The sequence below is a fragment of the Lycorma delicatula genome, chromosome 1, assembly GCF_047948215.1.
Source record: "Lycorma delicatula isolate Av1 chromosome 1, ASM4794821v1, whole genome shotgun sequence".
Classification (NCBI taxonomy): Eukaryota; Metazoa; Arthropoda; class Insecta; order Hemiptera; family Fulgoridae; genus Lycorma; species Lycorma delicatula.
Window position 1 is genome coordinate 233,400,474 of NC_134455.1, and position 19,906 is coordinate 233,420,379.

General features: G+C 30.8%; 1 protein-coding gene across 4 annotated transcripts in view; it reads left to right on the top strand.

The window, feature by feature from the left end:
* LOC142329571 (calcium/calmodulin-dependent protein kinase type IV-like) overlaps positions 1–19,906 on the top strand; it is a 138,376-nt gene that overhangs the window by 116,883 nt on the left and 1,587 nt on the right. For all 4 annotated transcript variants that reach the window (XM_075374260.1, XM_075374287.1, XM_075374268.1 and 1 more), the window contains exons 6-8: positions 3,123–3,264; positions 4,088–4,163; positions 11,716–11,965. In XM_075374260.1, coding sequence (XP_075230375.1) covers positions 3,123–3,264; positions 4,088–4,163; positions 11,716–11,965 — 468 coding nt within the window. The remainder of the gene's footprint in view (positions 1–3,122; positions 3,265–4,087; positions 4,164–11,715; positions 11,966–19,906) is intronic.

Sequence of the window (19,906 nt, forward strand, 5' to 3'; positions counted from 1 at the left end):
AGAGCTCCATATCATCCGCTACTATCTCCTCTCTAGGGGAACCATCACACCACAGAAACAGCGAAGTCATCAGCTTCCTCACCTGATGCTCAGTCAGCGCAGGAAGTCTTTTTTCAAGTCTACTAGTAACCAAACGAAAGCCTCTTCCCCAAGAATCTTGATCGATACTCTCACACAGAGTCTTCCATTACCTCTTTTTGGCATCTTTAATCGCCGCTTTATATAATTCTAGCCGTTACATAATTGATTCAAGTCATATCTGTTTCAGGGGCATTCCTCCTTAACAACAAGCATACACCCTTTGCATCTTCACGCCTGCTTCCTGAGAGCCTGAACCTCTTCAGTCCACCAATATGCTTCTTGCATATTTTTCCTCTTGAGGACTAAAACACCAGATTATTTACATTCGTCTTGAACTATCATAACCAACTCATGTTGGAGACGTGATCCCGATCAGTCTAGCTTGTATACGTTCACCAAAAAGGAGACATCCTTTTCTGGCGACCATCATTCTCTACAGAGTAATACTAACCACACCTCTCCTTGTTTTGTACACTATATATAAATGATCAGAAAGACTCGGATTCTAAGATCAACCAATTTACTTAATCGTTAACTCTCTCCACTGGAATGAATGCGAGATCAATCACTGAATGAGAGGAGCCTCTTTAGAAAGTTGCTCCAGCACTGTTAATGCATACTAAGCCCAATGCACTTATCCTGTCACTGAGGTACCGGCCCCGAATATTGCTTACTTCTCCAGAAGATTCAGAACTTTTGGAATGAAAATCCCCAGCAATTAATTTATTCTTCCCCCTATGTTGAGCAATTTCCTTAGTGAGATTATCAAGGAAGACAATAAACTCAGCAACATCGTATTGGGTGAGTGATAGCATGAAAAAATGATAACACTGCCCAAATCAATCCATACAAAGCCATGTCTCGCTCCACTCTTAATAATCAGAACACCAGGCACCAGGAAGACTATCACTGCCACCATGGAACGATCAACCAGCCAGACACGCAGGTTCCCCAAGACCACTGATACATTCAGTTCTGACAATATTATAATGTCCACATGCTTTTTCAACGCAGCAGCAGAGATTCTGTGCTAGTCTACTTCTCCCTGTGTTGATGTGGAGATATTTCATTTGGAGGCCACACATCTCTATATCTTGTGGCCCTCCTTACCACAAATCGCATAACTAGCAGGCACCATGCACTGCATGTGCAGTGCATGGTGCCATACTGGCTTAATCATTCTCAAGATCACCACCACCCCCTACATCACATCAGGATCAGGGTTATTAAAAAAAGAGTAAGGAGTAAAAATCCCACTGCATTATTCAGTGAGTCAATGTCCTATTACATCTCAACATGTCAAGTCCACTGAAGTTCGGGAGATATTCAACTCTATAATTGACACATTATCACGTTAGACATTAATGCAATAATGTCTAAAAAAAAAATTGATTTTTTAAATTCAGTTCAAACATACTGATACAGACCAAATACAATTATTTTTATTTTAATCTTTTTTTTTTACTTAGGTACACCAAAAATGTGCAGTGAATCTAACCATGAAATTATTGTTAAATAACATCTTTTATAAAGATGTTTATACATACATACATACATATACAGAATGTATAATGTCATAAAAATTACTGAAGCTCATTACATTTGCGTTTGGAACTAATATAAATAAAAACATTACTGGTTATTGGTTGGCTCTGTCCTTTAGCTCACTGAATGTGTAAAGCAGGACATATTCCTATAATTATTAAATTTTATCTACTATATTGATATTATTCACGAGTGTAATATTATAACATAACATAACAGCCCTTACCAACTAATGGCCGCATTACATAATGACTGACCAGTCTTAAACTTTGATGATGATTTGGATGACTTGCATCCAATCATCATAGGTAGGCTTTTAAACTTTAACTTATTACTTACAAATCTACATTATTTAATAACTCAAATATATTGTAATTTTAGGTTTTATGCAATTTCATTTATTACCTTAGGACAGAGTAGTTACCTCGGTACAGGATTGAATTCCTGATACAAATTATTTTTCTGTACATCAGGAAATAAAATTAAACATAATTTTCATCTTTGTTATTAGAGGAAAGTATTAAATTTTAAGTTTTATACAGTAGTACAAAAATTAGCCAACATTCAGAGATGCACTGGTGCCAGAACACAGTTTTGCTTTTTGGGAGAAATAAAGATCTGTCCTTCATAAAATCTTTTTTTAATTAGAGTCTGGTCCACATTTTTTTTAATATTAAATATTGATTATTATATTTTTTAACAAAAGACATTATCACTTCCTTAACCGGTATGTGACAAAGGACACTACTGAAAATTTTAAAAGTAGACCACATGAAAATGGTGCTTGCCTTTGAATATCCATATAAAAAAAGCACATATAAGTTGCTAAAAATCTAATTCATGAAAAAAGTTATACTTTTGACATGAAAAAGATAAATTTTGCTTCTTTTCAATGTAAACATCAAAATGAATAAGCATTTTTCATAACATTTTTATGTAACCAGCCGCCTGTTGTGGATCATATTCTTGCAGTCTACTATAATACAAAATCAAATTTTTCAGTACTATTAAATATATGAGTGCTTCTGTGTAGACTGTGTAAATTCTACTACACCATTTTCAAGTTACTACTTAAAATCAATTTTTAAGCCATAGTTTTCTAAAATTGTTGTTGAAATCCTTGGCAGTTTTTTTTTTTACCATGTGTTGGTAAAATAAAAAACAAAATATATAGAATATATATATTAAGAATGCTAAGAAAGAAGGATTAAGATATCATTCATAAGAAGTGTTTTAAGATGTTAAATAATTTAGTTTCATACTTTATTATGAACAAAATAATTTTCATCACAGCTATTGAAATTCATTAGCATTATGAATGTTTATTTTTTTTTTTTATACATTTTCTGAACTAAAACACATTTATGATACTTGAACTCACTTCTTTATGAAAGTAATGGCTGCAATGAAAATATCATTAAGAGTAAGACAGAAATCACTGTCTTTCCTAATAGCCTTAAGTATAAATAACAAATTTTTCATTTTGACTATTTCAGTACCTACATATGGAAAATATTACTCATGGAGAAGTAAGGCCTGAAAATCTTCTTTATGATTCAGTAAACTCAAGTGCTCGATTAAAACTGTCTAATATTCCATTGAAAAAGAAGCAACATTCACCAAAATTATGCTACTCAGGTAAGTTTTAAGGGATTATTCATAAATAATATAATTAAGTGATCCATTTAGTTTTAATTTCTTAATTTGAAGTTTATACTATATTTGCTCCATGTTTGGGTTTTTTATGAAATGTGCTTCTTTTTATTTATTACGGTATTGCTTGAAATCAAGAAAAAGATTTTCAATTAATAAAAAATTATTATTTATAAAACTAGAACAGTTATACTGAAGACATTTTTCACTATTTATTTCATTTACATAACTATTTAAGTACTAGAAAAAAGTACTTTGTGGAAACTGATGATGAGAACTGTAAATTGTAAACCTATATGATATCTTGAGAAAGTTCTCTCAAATCATCAAAACTAAGTAAGATCTATTCATACATCTTTTTTACTGACCATTCTATCACCTTTAATCTGTTTCAGTATAGTGCTTTAATCTTGCCCAGTGTCTTGATACCATTTTCTTTAACTTGGAGAAGACAAACGTCACAGCTTGATGCGATATTCAATATATTCAATACGAAATGACAATTATGTTTTCAGATAAAAAAAGAATAGAACTGAAAATATTCTGTACTTTTTAAATCCAACCCACTGTGAGAAGATATGATTAATCATAACATGACCATATTTACCAATTTTTTATTTGTATTGTGTCTAATAGAGCCTACATTGAGCTTTACCTTCAATACTGAATGTTTTCATAAAGAACTATCTAAAATAAACAAAATGTATTCCATCTATAATTAGATAAAAACAATTTCAAAGACTTAATTTCTCATAAATAATAACATAATATTTTTGACATAAAACATCATTTGTGTATTCTGTTACAGCTCCTGAAATATTTGAATTAAAGAAATTTAGCCCAGCATCAGATATGTGGAGTCTAGGAATAGTTCTATACATATTGTGAGTAATATTATTATTCCTCTAATAATATATTGATTCGAATCATTTAAGGCGATTCTTTATCAGGATATTTTTGACTAGCTATTTTTCGTGCGAGTCATTTTCATTATATGAAGCTTATTATAAATGATGAGGGTCAGTATTACCAGCTAATCGGATTTTGGAACTGGTAAGTACTTAATATCATCTAAAATTGCCCGCTAAGGCGTAACTAACGAAAATTTGGAGCCAACCTTTCCATCTACCCTCAAACTTACTAAGGATTTTACTGCTACTTCGACGCTCAGCCCAGCTGATCATTGTAAACAGACACTATACCACTTCTTCTGAGTACAAGGAAATAGTTTTGAGTATAATCGACAAAGTAGTATTATGTAGAAATATATCTGAAAAGACGTCGAAGACTGATGACAGATTACTGGAACAATCATGATGAACCGCTGAGTGAAGCCAATCATTCAGAAAATGACAACTGTCTTACTTTCTTTTTCTCTAGTAAGGTATTACTTCAGAGTTTGAATTAGGATGACACTTGTCTTACTAAACGGATTAAGAAATCAGGCAGTTACACCACCGTAGCCCAAAACTAACTTACCATCAATAAAAACTAAGCCATAGAATTTGACACCATAGGTGATATTCCGATCAGTACCTATACTGTGGCCATCGGGAAATTAATCGCTACTACGCATTCAAGATCTCCATGAACCGAGTGTGTATCTACTTAACGCTCAGTGACCTTGTCAAATCGATTATTGACAAAAACAAAACAAAATGCAGCAAAGTAAATGTTTGTAACCATCTCGTAGAATTTTGCCACTTGTTGAGCAAATTTAAACGAGTAGTCCTGTCTAATATGTGCCCAGTCATCTCTAATGAGATACTAGAGGAGAAAATAAAATGCTTTGACATCCGCCTTGAGTCGGTTATAGCTTTCCTGCGTGTCGCTGTCCCAGAATCAGATTATGAACATGTCCTGAGTTTTCGACATTAGGTATACTTACACCCTGACAATACTGAAAAAATGAACCTAACCTACAATGATTCGCCGTAGATTTTGGGATATGTATCTCCCAGCCGATGACGTGTTCTGCTTCCTCTGTAAGCAGCCGGGGTATGTAACCAAAAATTGCTACCTAGAAGAAGGAAACTCCGTAACCTAGAAGCGTCTTCAGAGACTACAGACCATCAGTATTCAGAGACCGCTTTTCCTAGCCTCTACCAACATCCTGGTGCGCCGGATAAGGCGCAGAAGAGGGCGTTATCCAACAACTCTGACAACCACGGGGAGACATCAGGAATGTACGGAAACCCCGAGTAACCTCTCGAACCAGAGACTTGAGCTAAGGTCAAAAATGCCAAAAAATGATACTGACAAACTTGATGCCAGCCTGGAACCCTTAGTGGGAATCTTACAAACCAGAGACAACTCCTACGTCCTGAACTTTGTTGACTTCAAAAGCTTTCTGGAACGCTGCAAGGGAAAGATTTGAACGCCAATGGAAACATTTGTCAAGAGTTCAGACCTTGTTTTCCTAAACCTTATCTGCAACTACACTCACTGTAATACCAATCTAATCACCAACTTATACCTTTGTAGCTATAGAAAATTTTTCTGCTACCCACATGATATCATAGACAAGAGAACAAGATTAAGAGCTTTTACCACTGGCTTTTAGTTACAAAGCAAAGTCCAGCACATACTTGGCATTCCACCAAAATAAAGAACATAATTCTTCCTGCATTTAGTAATGATATGCTAAGATTTTTGTTGGTGCTAATTTGATTTTGCCTTACCATGGATTTTAGCACAGCCTACTAAAATAAATTATAGTATTATTATAGTAGCCTATGGGGATGTAGGATGTAGAGGGTATACTGAAATAAAACGACTAGCACTAGATAGGGAATCTTGGAGAGCTGCGTTAAACCAGTCAAATGACTGAAGACAAAAAAAAAATAGTAGCCTAGTAAACTAAAGTGTCCTACTAAGTAAGTTTCATTCACCCAGCTCTAGCCAAGACATAGCAACTTCACCAAGATTAGCCAGTTAGAATATCTGATTAGGTTATTCTATTGGGAATAATATTATAGTATGAGATCCCAAGTTTACCTTATGACAGCACAAGGGCTTCAATAACTCGGGTTGAGACATTAAATGAACTACGCAGACCAGGGCCAACTCTCAATTTGCAACTATAGTTTTCTTGCTTGCCTTAAATAGTAAAAGCCTCTACTGTCACAGATCCAAAACTCAACCAGCTGTTACAGTGGGTGCTTTGACAATCATCTATGATACCAGAAAAATTGACATATATAAACACAGCTGAATAAGCACTATCAAATTTTGATCCATCCCTTTCAGATCTGAGTCCCAGGTTGATCAAAACAAAATTAAGATGAGTTCAGTTAAAGAAAAGCAATCATGCTAAAGAGAAGAAATTTTACCATTCTGTGTTAAAGAACAGACTGAAGTAAAATAAATGTGCTTATACATGGCTTTTAAAAATTTTCAAAGATTTTGATACTGTAAAAGGAAATAACATGTTTAAATAATAAGAAATGAAGAGTGAAACATACTGGAAGAAGAGTCTTTGCAGATCATGAATCTATAAAAAGACAGACAACAATGTGGAAAAAAATAGTAATTCATAAAGAGTGAGAAAAAGATGTAGCCTAGCTTTGTGTTTTTAATTTTTTATATAAAATTAACAACACTGCAACATATGTGGGTTGTAAAATCTAATATATTATTTCTTGTTTTATGCTTTGTTTAAAATAATTTGTATTTCAATCATCTATATGTCCATCTAACTTGTTGTTTTTTTTTCTTTTTGATGTTATCTCAATAAAATGAAACATCACTAAGTTCTTCATTACTCATTAACATACATGCAAAAATAGATTTAAGTGTTAGTTGATATTTGAGAGATTTAATTGCCTTGATTTTTACTGCTAAATGATGCCACTATTATAATAATCTATAATAATTCAGATTCTGCAGTTAAACTGAGAAATCTGAAATGTGTACTTGTATAATGATACATTAGATTGGACAATCATATTTTTTAGAAAAATCAAAAATGAAATTCTGAACCACCTTTGAATTTCTGAAGCTCACTTTTTGATGTAATACTAACTTTCATAACATGACGTATGTTATTTACTTATTGAAATTAGAGAAAGGAAACCGAGATTATGTTTTACACTTGAGTATTTGTTTTTTACCATCTCCAGTGGTTTTTATTATTACAATTGTTTTAACTATAATCTAATTGAAAATGAAAATTAAAATCTACTGTACAATAAAGATAATCATTATCTAATTAGTCATAACTAGAATGAAAATAATAACAAGAAATACAATTAAAATAGTAAAATAATTGATTTTTTAATTAGATCACAATCATTTCCAAAGCACAACAAAGTAACAGACCTATTATAAACAATACAACAAATAAAAATTAAATCATAAAAAAATAAAATAAAATAAAATACAAAATTTGGAAATCAGGTAAAACAAGTACCCACAGCCATTTATAAAGATTAATAAAGTTAATAAATTTATAAGTTAAAATAACTGTAGTGAAATAAAGGAATCAATAAATTTTTAACAACAGTATTCAGTAATCACTCATAAAGATATAGTACCTAACTATAACAATAAAATATCATTCTAAAATAAACCCAAACGAGCAATCTACGCCTCAGTTTTCAAGTTTACCAAAGATTTGGTTTGTATGAACCAAACATAAATGTATACTCATATAATATAGCTAAATTATAGACTAAAATATTAATTACATTAAAAAACATACAGTATAAAGATATTTTTGAATTTTACTAATTTATGTAAATTATTAATACAACTAAAACTGCTTGCTATAAATAAAAGCTAACACAATGGATAACATATATATTGAAACATAGTGTTAATAAAAATAAATAATAATAATTAATAATGCGGGAACAAAACAGATTTTTTTTGTCTCAGGAAGAAAAATATGTGATTCTGAGAGTATTTTTTTCTCCTGAATTCATATATGATATCGGTTTTTCCCCATTATGCAAGGTTTCCGAGAGATAGGCATTTATAATTTCAAATATTTTAATACTTTCTGCATTCTTAACTACAAAATATTCAAACATTTGACTCACCTAGAAAGTAAGAAATGACAATTTTCTTACGAATATTTCTTAAGAATAAGTGCAATTACCTTCAAATCACCACAAATGTTCCATTCATACACTGCATACTGAGGCTTTTCCAATATAAATTTAAAGTATTCATATTTTTCTTTCATACTAACAAAGTGAGCCGCAGGTCCTGATGGGAATTTATTGCCATTATGTAGAAGCACAGCTTTTAAACTAACTTGTGAAGTAAAAGCTCCTAGAGCATTGTAAATATGATAGAACCAAATGAGCTAACTCAGAAGGTAGTGTTACTACGGTTGTGCAGGTTCAGACACGTATAGACATGTACAAACATGATCTAGTGTAGCACACATTCATCAGAATGATGCCAGGTGAGGAATCAAGGAATCGAGGAAACAAGCACCATTCTGTTGGATTATGTTCATTACAAAGTGCCTCTATAAGAGATAAAATATCATTACAAAACACTAAGTCATTTTCTCCAGAAAAATAGTGTTTAAATTCAGAATGACGATTATGATAAGTACATCTTTGTATCTTGGCATCTGTATCTGATATGTATCTTTACATCTTTATATTCTTTTGAAGAAGATTCCAACCCCTTTCAGCCAGGAAGCAAGCATTTCAGACTCTTTTTTGAATAACTTTATATCTTGTATGAGATCATTTAAATTTTCTTCAGTCAGGAAATGAGTCTCAGATGAACTGCTTTGTTCAAAAGTTGTATCACCAAAATCTGTTTCTTTTTCTTCGTTACTTCCATCAAACTCTGAGCTCTCTTCATCTAATGTCACATGTTCTGGAGGCTTTGGTATGTAAAATTCATCGCAGAGTGGAAGTGGTCTCATTGCAGATTGCAAGTTAGGGTACACCACTGTATGTTTTGATTTTGACGTAATCCCTTTAATGTTTGTTATGCAGAAATAACAGAAGAGTGATCTTTGGGTTCCCTCCAAATCATAGGGATAGCAAATGGCATGTGGCATGTACCATTTTTCTGTGTGCAGTGAGTGTCACTTCACCACATACATAACAAAAATTGTTAGGATGATTTAAACAAACTGTAGACATTTTGTAACTAACGACTAATTAAAAGAAATATAGTTGTAAATATCTAATACATAATAAATCAGACACATAAAGCATTCACAATGATGTGTTTACTGGTTCACTACTATTTCACAACTGGCATCATTCTGATGAATGTGTGCTACACTAGATCATGTTTGTACATGTCTATACATGTCTGAACCTTTCTTTCTATTTCTTGTTTAGCCTCCGGTAACTACCGTTTAGATAATTCTTCAGAGGATGAATGAGGATGATATGTATGAGTGTAAATGAAGTGTAGTCTTGTACATTCTCAGTTCGACCATTCCTGAGATGTGTGGTTAATTGAAACCCAACCACCAAAGAACACCGGTATCCACGATCTAGTATTCAAATCCGTGTAAAAATAACTGGCTTTACTAGGACTTGAACGCTGGAACTCTCGACTTCCAAATCAGCTGATTTGGGAAGATGCGTTAACCACTAGACCAACCTGGTGGGTTACATGTCTGAACCTACACAACCGTAGTAACACTACCCTTTGAGTTAGCTCATTTGGTTCTATCATATTTACAATGCTCTAGGAGCTTTTACTTGACAATGGACAAATGGATGAAAAAATGTTTTAAAGTATTTTAAAAAATTAAAATAACAAAAAAAACTGTGGCTGATGGAAAAATTCTGAATACATATTTGAAAAGAAGATAAAAAACTCCATTAAGTACACCTTTTGGTACTCGTAAGACAAAAATCATGTTGGCCAGTGTAATTAAGAAGATATTAAATTTGTAAATAACGTACTTTTAACCATAAAAAATGTTTGTAAACAAAATTATTCCCACATTTAAAAACAAAATTACCTTTAAAACAAAGTTATCACAAAGACCTTTAAAATAGGTTATCGTATGACCACATGTCCCATTTAAAATCTTTGAGCCGCCCATGCCTCCCTGAAATCCAAATACTCTAAATTGGGGCTTACTAATTTAGCCTCTCTTACTGGAGAAGATTTCTGATGAGAGAATCAGGATAAGTCAAGTAACAACAAAATTAAAGGGGAGCATAGAACCATAGTTCTGGCTACCTGAAACACATCATTGGCCACCAATTTTGTATTTGGCTATCAGAATCTAGTTTTAATTGTAAATTTTTTCATCTAATCAAACTCTTTAAAATTATATTTCAAATGATCATTGGTCCTATTTGAAATTTATGAGTTACTCCCACTACCCACCAAGGCCAAAAATCTAAAAGTGTGTTCTATTAAAGTAGCCTCTCAGTACAAGGAAGAATACCGTAAACCATGTCCAATTATCTCAATCATAAAAAAAGGTTAGAGGGATAAAATTTACTTTGCAGCCACCTGGTATAAATACTTGTACTATCTATATAAATAAAAATGTAAATGTTTGTTTGTTCAAAATCTTAAATCTTCAAAAGTTTTTCATCGATTGCTTTGAAATTTTGACGCAACATTGCATTTGAATACACAAATGTTTTTATATACCTACTATTATATAAATGTCACACCTGTGACAGGTAAAAACATGCTTTTTTGAAAAACAGCGCTATCTTTTGAACGTAAAAGCAGTAACACACGCTATACTAAATATTTTATGATTTCATTTCAAGTTTTCTGATATGTGTGTCCACTATAGACTAAAAAACTACTGGACCAATTTACCTGGATGGAAAAATCAGAAAAGGGAAATAGGGAAAAATTAAAAAAGGTAAAGGGAAGAAGAAGAAAATGGGAAAGGAAATGGAAAGGAGAAAAAAGAAAAGGGGAAGGGTGAAAAGGAAATAAAGGAAAGAGAAATGGGGAAGGAAATGGGAACAGGGAAAGGGGAAATGCCAGAAGGGAAGAGAAAATGGGGAAAATGGAAATGGAATGTGGTAAAATGAAAATGGGAAAAAAGGGAAGAGGGAGAAGGATAAAAGGGAAAGGTTAAATTTTGTGAAGTTCCATAATGTTCATTTTGTCAATGTATTATCAAACTTTCAATTGTGTTCATTTAATCTATACATGTCCTCAAATCTAGTAATAGCGAAGCATTGCCAGGTCTGCTAGTATATATAAAAAACTATACCATCTTGCACATTGTTTCAATACATATTATGTAGTAATGATTACACCTACAGCTGGGTCTTAAATTAAATTTAATATATAGTATATACTTATGACACATAAAGTTTTTTGTAATTTATAAACTACTTATGCTATCAACATTTGTGCTATAAATTATAATTTTTTAATTACTTAAATTATTAAAAATCTTATAATTAACTACATAATTTAAGCACTAATTTAAGAAGTAGCTATTATGTGAAAGTTATGTTTTAGGTTATGTGGTATAGAACCACTGTTTGATGGAGGACCGTTTCAAATACAATTTACAGATACTTGGTGGGATGATATTTCACCCAGTGCTAAAAGTCTCATCAGCCAATGTGTAGTTTGTGATCCTGAACAGAGAATAACAGCAACTGCTGCTTTAAATCACCCTTGGATATGTGGGAAAACAACTAACACCTATCCATTACCATCAACACAGGATAGATTACGCCAATTTAATGCAAGACGAAAATTTAAGGTAAGAAACCACATGAAACAAAATATTTACTATATTACATTTCATACATAAAAAAAAATTCTCTCTCCCTCCCTCCCGCTCTCTCTCTCTTTCTATCTATCTCTTTCTCTCTCTCTTTCCTTTTTTTTTATTATATCAAAATAATATTATTAATTCAAAATACTACATACCAGATTCAAACAAACAAGAAATAAAAATCATTTATTAGAGTCTCTAATAAAAGCTATGAAAAATGAAGTGATTATTTGAAAGCTGCTGGAGTGTGTATGAAGAATTGTTGAAGTAATGATATCAATCTTATACTTTATCAATAATAATAAAAATTACAGTTACTGCTTTTAGTATTTATATTATGTGATCGCTTTCATCGTGATCATTACTTCATCAAAAATTAAAATAGTTTTTGTTAAATTATTAAAAAAGAACAGAAGGTTCTGTTTTCATATCTTAATTTTTAATTAACTAACTTAGGAGTTGAAACAACCTTCTTTCTGATCTATTTTAATATTTTGGCAAAAAAATATTTAATATCTGATGAAGTAGTGATCACTATGAAAGGGCTTATGTAATAAAAAAACTAAAAGTAGTAAGTGTAATTATTATTAATAATTTATTATTATACTGCTATGATGGTCAATTACAAATTCATAAATCTTATACTTCCAGCTTTTTCATATATCAATTACTTAATTAACACAAACAATAAAATTGTATAGTGATTGATCATCTTACGAAGCATGATTAAAATCTAATTATAAACTGAAAGATATGGTTCCAAAACTAAAACTTCCTTAGTTACATTTAAGCCTCTATGATTTAGAGGAAACTCTCTTATCAAATTTCATAAAGATTTAATAGCATCAGATAAAAAAATCACAACACATGTTTGGTTGTTGCCGCCATCAGTAGGGGCGCTCTGACGTGAGCGGGTTTTTTGGCAACTAATTAATTTACTAGACCAACAGTGTTTGTGGTGTGGACCGAGAAAGTCAGCTCAGCACCTTTCCCTTTACGGGTCATGTCAAAATTGTCATAATTCATTCTTATAATTAATTAGTTTTATGTTATCATTAGTATGTTTCCTGTTTAATAGCGTATTGTTGAAAAATAAAAAAATATCAGCAATTCACGCACCCAGTGATCATTTACAATTTTAACATATTTTCTTATTGTAATTGGTTGAACGTTTATAGCTTCATGGACAGCACTCCATACATATTGCTACCTTGGTTTCAAAAAGGAGCATGTTTGTTGTACGAGTTTTGTTTTTGAATATTATTTGTCACTTTCATAAAAATAATCAGTTATGTGTTGATATTATGATGTAAATATAGAAATTTGTAACATTTATTTAATTAAAAATAATAAATTTGATAACAGGTGCTATTTATAGAATTTTCTTCTTTTTTCAGTGTAATTTGGCACAATTTAATATATGTAGCGCAATTTAAAAATTTTATGAGATATATATTAACATAATACCCTTTTTTTTATTTTTCATGTTAGAAGAAACTTATTTATTCCAAAATCTCAGGAACAAATTTCATCTAAAAATAGTTACACACAAATTAATTAAATAATTATATTACAACTGTTCAATTTAGTTATATTTAACTATATTACAAGTATTCTATTAAATTACTTTGTAACACTAGCTGAGACATAAGTGTGGTAAATTTTGAAACCCCTTCTTTCTGTGAATGTTAAACTGTTGATAAAAAACTTTATATAGTTTTTTATAAACTACCAATAACTACTACAAAAAAAGTTCAGTCAGAAGATAATTTTTATGATTAATTCTTCATCAGTGAATGGGTAAAGAAGTTCTTTAATATTAAAAAAGAGATACAACAAAAAATATTTTCAAAAAAATTATTCCCTGTAAAATTATTTTGCATGTATGTGCAAAATATAGTGAACATAATGTAATATAATAATGCATGTATTATAGTTGTTAAAACCATAAAATATAACATATTTTTCTATAATAGTTACAGTAATTTAAATGTGTTATTCAAAATAATAACTAAATTATTTATAAAAATGGTAATTACATGACACCATGTATTGCATTTACCCTGAATACCAATCCTTAAAAAGAGTTTCCATTTATTAGTTTAAATTATCAAGTACCTGTTCATTGTAGGACATTAATGAATTTTTAAATTGTGGAACTTCCTTTAGGCATTGTTAATTAAAATAATTTTTCTTTTATTATTACAAAGAAATCTGTAGGAATAATTATGGAATCTTTCAGTTTTCTATCTAGGGAATTCCATTTTAATTCAACAAATTTTCAAAAATTTTATTCATCACTATTTTTGATTTTGATGATATTTGGTATATGATAATTACCAACCTTGTAGTAGCCAGAAGATATTTTTTATATTTTGCAAAAAATGTTTTCTTGAGTAATAGACTATTTTCTAACTCACCAACAGATAAAAACAGCCATTTTCATTACTTTTTTCATGAGCTGCAGCATTCTTATACATCGTATAGAAGGTCAAAAAGGGCTTTTTAGAAAGAGTAAAGATGGAACTTCATTTCAGTGTACTCAAATTCATTTTGTTACATAACCATAATGTAATGTTTACTCAAGTTACGTTACACATTGTTGTTTTTTTCAAATTTTGGGCCAAAATAAATAATGAAGGGCTTAGGTTAATAGGCCTATTTTTTACCTTTCAACTCTTAGGTACTAGTAGTACTTATGATAAAAACATTGGACTGTTACCGAGTGTCCTTCATTAAAAAAAATTGCCATCAAATTGTAAGATTTAGAAAATGTTCATTTTTGGGGCCCAAAAACCAGATATGGGATAGTTGGAAAAAATCTCAAAATTTTACAGCAGCAAGCACTTACTATGTACTTTAAAACCATAAAAAATTTATTTTGTTACTCAAAGGGGTTGACGAGTAATAAAGCCATCAAAACCGATAAAAGCATTGTTCCTACTAACTGTGAACAATGTATTCAAAAAAATCACTGTATATGTTTTTCAGATAATAATGTAGGCCTACTATACAAAAATTTTTTATATGTTATAATGAGATAGCTTATATTCTAGATAGTTTGTTACTTAAAGTATGACTCATACACACAAACTCATATTTAAACACTAAAGTGAATAGACATGAATGATTGCATAATCCTAAATGTAAACATTGTAGTAGGCTCATTACTGTTTTGATTTCAATGTGATATGTTGCATTGTTGCTAGCATTAATACTATAGTTAAGTAATGTACACATGTTTATAAAGTAATTTTATTAGCATTGAACTTCTCTTTTATGCGATATCTTTTATTTTTAAGTTTATTAATTAGAGAAATTTTTATTTTAGATGTAGAGAAACTGGGATAAAACAAAGTGAGGTACAATTGGTAGTTTTATAATTTATACTAATTGTATTGATATTGTAAGAACAATTGCATTTTATAAAAATGGATTATGGAGTGTTCAATTGGCATTCACACTGAAACAGTATGTCACAAGTTGACTTACAATAGATCTTCAGTATTACACAATATTTTATAGTTTAACGAACAGCAAATAACATTGATATCTTTAATAAGTGGATGTACTAAAACAAAAAATATCTGTATTTTTCATAAAGCCAAGTATTTAGGTAGATTTTTCATATTAATGGGAAAAGTTGCTCTGATCATTAAGAAATAAACTAAAAACCAATTAAGAACACTAAACCGATTAAGAAATCTCTTCGAGCAATATCTTTGACACTTTCAACAAGAAATTCAAATTTAAAATTAATTCCAGACAGAGCACTGTGTACAAAATGCTTAAACAAAATGCAAAAGCCACATGATGAAACAGAAAGAGAACTGGAATGTCAAGATATATTTGAGCCTCAATGTGTTATAGTCGAGTCAGTGAATAAAGCTTGTTAAGCACTTGGCATTTCCATCGTTAAAGTTAAAAAATTATCAAGCAGCGCAAAGGAAGCAATTTTAAAAATAAAGTTACAAAAATAGCCGAGTCAGTTAACAGTAAATTAAACGATTCCTTTTATTTAAATATTTCTACAGATGAAAATATTTACTACCATAAAACTTTGCTGATTTAGGTAGGGAATATGAAGAATTAATCATTAAAATAAAGGATAAAATGAAAATAGTTACATCAATCCAGGAAAAATTAATATTTTAAATTTATTACAAAGCAGCAGTAGCATTCAAAAAAATTTAAATGAGTTTCGTGATAAGTCAGTATTAGCCCGTCAATCCAAACAATTAGTTAAAACAAGTGGAATTTTGCCACAAATTGGCGAAAAGAAACCCAGTTACATAATTGATCAAAATGTTATTAAATGTGTCCAAGATTTTTACCAGAATGATGAGCACAGCCAGATGCCAGGCAAGAATGATTGTGTCTGTAAGACAAGCTGACGGGAAGAAAATTAATATTCAAAAAAGGCTTATCTTTAACTTAAAAGAATTGTTCACAACCTTTAAAGAAAAACAATTTAAAAATTGGTTTTTCAAAATTTGCTGATTTAAGACCTAAACTTTGTATTCTGGCTGTTGGGTTAGGTACTCACTCTGTTTGCATGTATGTCACCCACCAAAATGTAAAACTCATGTTATTTGCTCTAAAAATTAAATTTGATTATAGAATTTTCCTTTCAACCATGGTATGTGATATAGAAAATGAAACGTGCAAGCTGTCACAGTGTGAAAAATGTTCAGGCACTAATGAAGTGCTCAGACTACTGCAAGAGAGCTGGGATTATTTTGATTCTCAGATTATCTTCAAACTGTGGATTTCTGTTGACCATTGTGAACTACTCAAATTCTTCCATTTCAAGAGTTCTTAGATAAACTTACTGGAAATTTAAATAATTTAAAAAGGCATCATTTTGTTGCAAAGAAACAAGCTAATTTCCGTAACATTAAAAAGAAAAACTTGTTGGAGGGTGAATATTGCAGTGGGAGACTTCTCTCAAAATTTTCCTTCTGTGATACAGGATGAAGTCCAGTCATATCACCGGTCATACCACAGTTCATCCATTTCTCATGTATTTTAAAAAAGAAGGAAAATTACAAAGCCAAAGCTATTGTGTGATTAGTGAGTACTTGAAGCACAATAATAAATTGTTCTTCTGCTTCCAAAAGCAAGTTAAATAAAGTAAAAACACTGTTACCACAAGTTAAACAATTTTTTTTATTTCTCTCATTATTTCCCCTCATGATTATTTCCTCTCATTATTTGTGTTACCATCATTATTTTGAAATCGAAATCGCAGCTGAATGGCATTCTTTAGCCTCATACCAAGGAAATGGATCATGTGATGGTATTGATAGAACTGTAAAACATACTGTGATTAAAGCAAGCCTTCAAAGGACAGTCAACAATCAAATTGTTATACCTTCTGAATTGTACAATTATTGGAGACAATATTAAAAATATAACATTTATTTTCTAGTCTAATAAAGATGTTCAAGAGACTGAAGAATACCTCAGTTCTTGTTACCAGGTAATCATAACAGTCACAGAAACAAGAACCGTTCACAATTATGTTCCTGGACTTTCAGCAGGCGAGCTCTGAATCATAAACATTTACATTAGTATTGCAACACAAGGACACGAGGACATTAGTGTTTCTGATTGCTTTATAGGTTTACCAAAGCCAAATGTAAAAAGTATGTCTGCTGTGAATATGATGGCAAGTGGTGTTTAGGTGAAGTCATTGAACTCAAAACACATGAAAATGAAGAGGAATATCGAATACACTTTTTCCATCTGCACAGTCTGGGTACTTAATTCAAGAAATCATTGAGGAATAATCAAACAGTAGTTCATTTGGAAAATATTTTTGAGATTCTCATGCCTTCAGAGCTTTTTCTACCAACTACTGGAACAGGAGACAACATTACATCAAAAATGAAAAAGGAATTATCAGTTCTACTCAATAAAAAAATAGCAAGATCACTAAGGTATGTTAGTTAAGTTCATTGTCAAAAAGTGTAAGACTTATTCAAAACTTTCATTAGCAGCAATAAAAAAAAAAAAAAGGTAAAAGTGAATTGAACAACTTTTTAATATATTTGAATTGTTTATCATTTTGTAATTATTGTTTATCATTTTGTAATTATTATTTATCATTCTGTAATTGACTACTTAACATTTTGTAATCTTGTAATTATCAATTTATTCATTCTAATGAGTTTAGTTGTAATTTTTATAATCTGAAAAAATGCATAACATCAGTATTTTTGTATGCATTGTTTTTGGTTAGAAGGACCAGTGTTTTTAGCAGTTTTGATGGCTTTATTACTCATCAACCCCTTTTAATAACAAAATAAATTTTGTATGGTTTTAAAGTACATAAAAATTACTCGCTGCTTTAAAATTTTTAGATTTTTTCCACCTGTCCCACATCTGGTTTTTGGGCCCCAAAAATGAACATTTTCAAAATCTTACGATTTGGTGGCAATTTTTTTTAATGAAGGACACTCGGTAACAGTCCAGTGTTTTTTTCATAAGTACTACTAGTACCTAAGAGTTGAAAGACAAAAAATAGTTCTGTTACCCTAAGCCCTTCATTATTTATTTTGGCCCAAAATTTGAAAAAACAACAATTTGTAAACATAACTTGAGTAAACATTACATTATGGTTATGTAACAAAATGAATTTTGAGTACACTGAAATGAAGTTCCATCTTTACTCTTTCCAAAAAGCCCTTTCTGACCCTCTGTATGATGTAAAATAAGAATGCTGCAGCTTGTGGAAAAAGTGACGAAAATGGCTGTTTTTACCTGTTGGTGAGTTAGAAAATAGTCTATTGCTCAAAAAAAAAAATTTTTTTAAATACAAAAAAATATCTTTTGGCTACTGCAAATATCAAAATCAAAAGTAGTGATGCTCTGATAATTTGTTGAATTAAAATGGGATACCCCTCTACTAAGAAATGGGAAAATATGTAAAAATGTGTCAGAAAGGTTTTCCTGTTTAAAGAAATCGATTTTATATCTCTAAATTACATCACTGTCAGATTAAAAGTTTTCAGCACTTTAAAAACATAAAGTGAAAGTACAAAACTCTTTATCCAGTTTTCCCTTTCAAGGATTATTTAAAGAATCCATTTTCATAAACTTTACTGCTAGTATCTATGTCAATATTTCTTTTCTATTCATCATGAAACCCACTTCTTTTCTCAGGTATTACTTCAATTACTTACAAAGCTAAATTCTGGCCTCTGTAACAGTGGATTGCAAAATATACAAGAACTACGAATCCATGTGATGAATTTCAAGCTTAAATCATAGATTCAGAAATGTAAAGGCCTTTAGGGAATGCAACTTTATTCCCATTGAAACTAGTGATGGTATCAAAGGAAATCTCCATACTTTGAGTTGTTCTTAACAGAGTAAATGTAACTGATGAATCTCTGTTTATCTAAATTGGAGGAATATCTTTTGGTTTTTTAAAATTAAATTATAATCCTATTCACCCTTTGGATGAGTGACAAATTTCCTATTGTTGAGATGTTCTCAATGATAGGGAACATTTCTGACAGATTCAAAATTTCCAACTTTCCACCCTTGGCATTCTTTTCATCTCCTGGATACTTTTAATCTCAGGATTAATCAGTATTTTTTATTTAAGCTTCCTAAAATCCTTTTACAAAGTTAGGAAAAATTTTATCAAATTTCAGTTTCTTGCTTATTTAAGAAATAGAGAATTACTGATGAGTGAGTCAGTAAAGGCCTTTCTATTTACATATACTAACCAGTACTAACATATTATTCCATTTACAGCTTCACCAATCTTGATGCTTGGTACCATGGCAGCAATAGCTGAAATTCAAATCATTATACTATCCTTTTTAACGTATATTTGCTTCATTACCTAACAGTGAATCGTAAGATTCATTGTGGTGTAAGATTCATTGGATCACAGAATGCAATTTTTTGAGA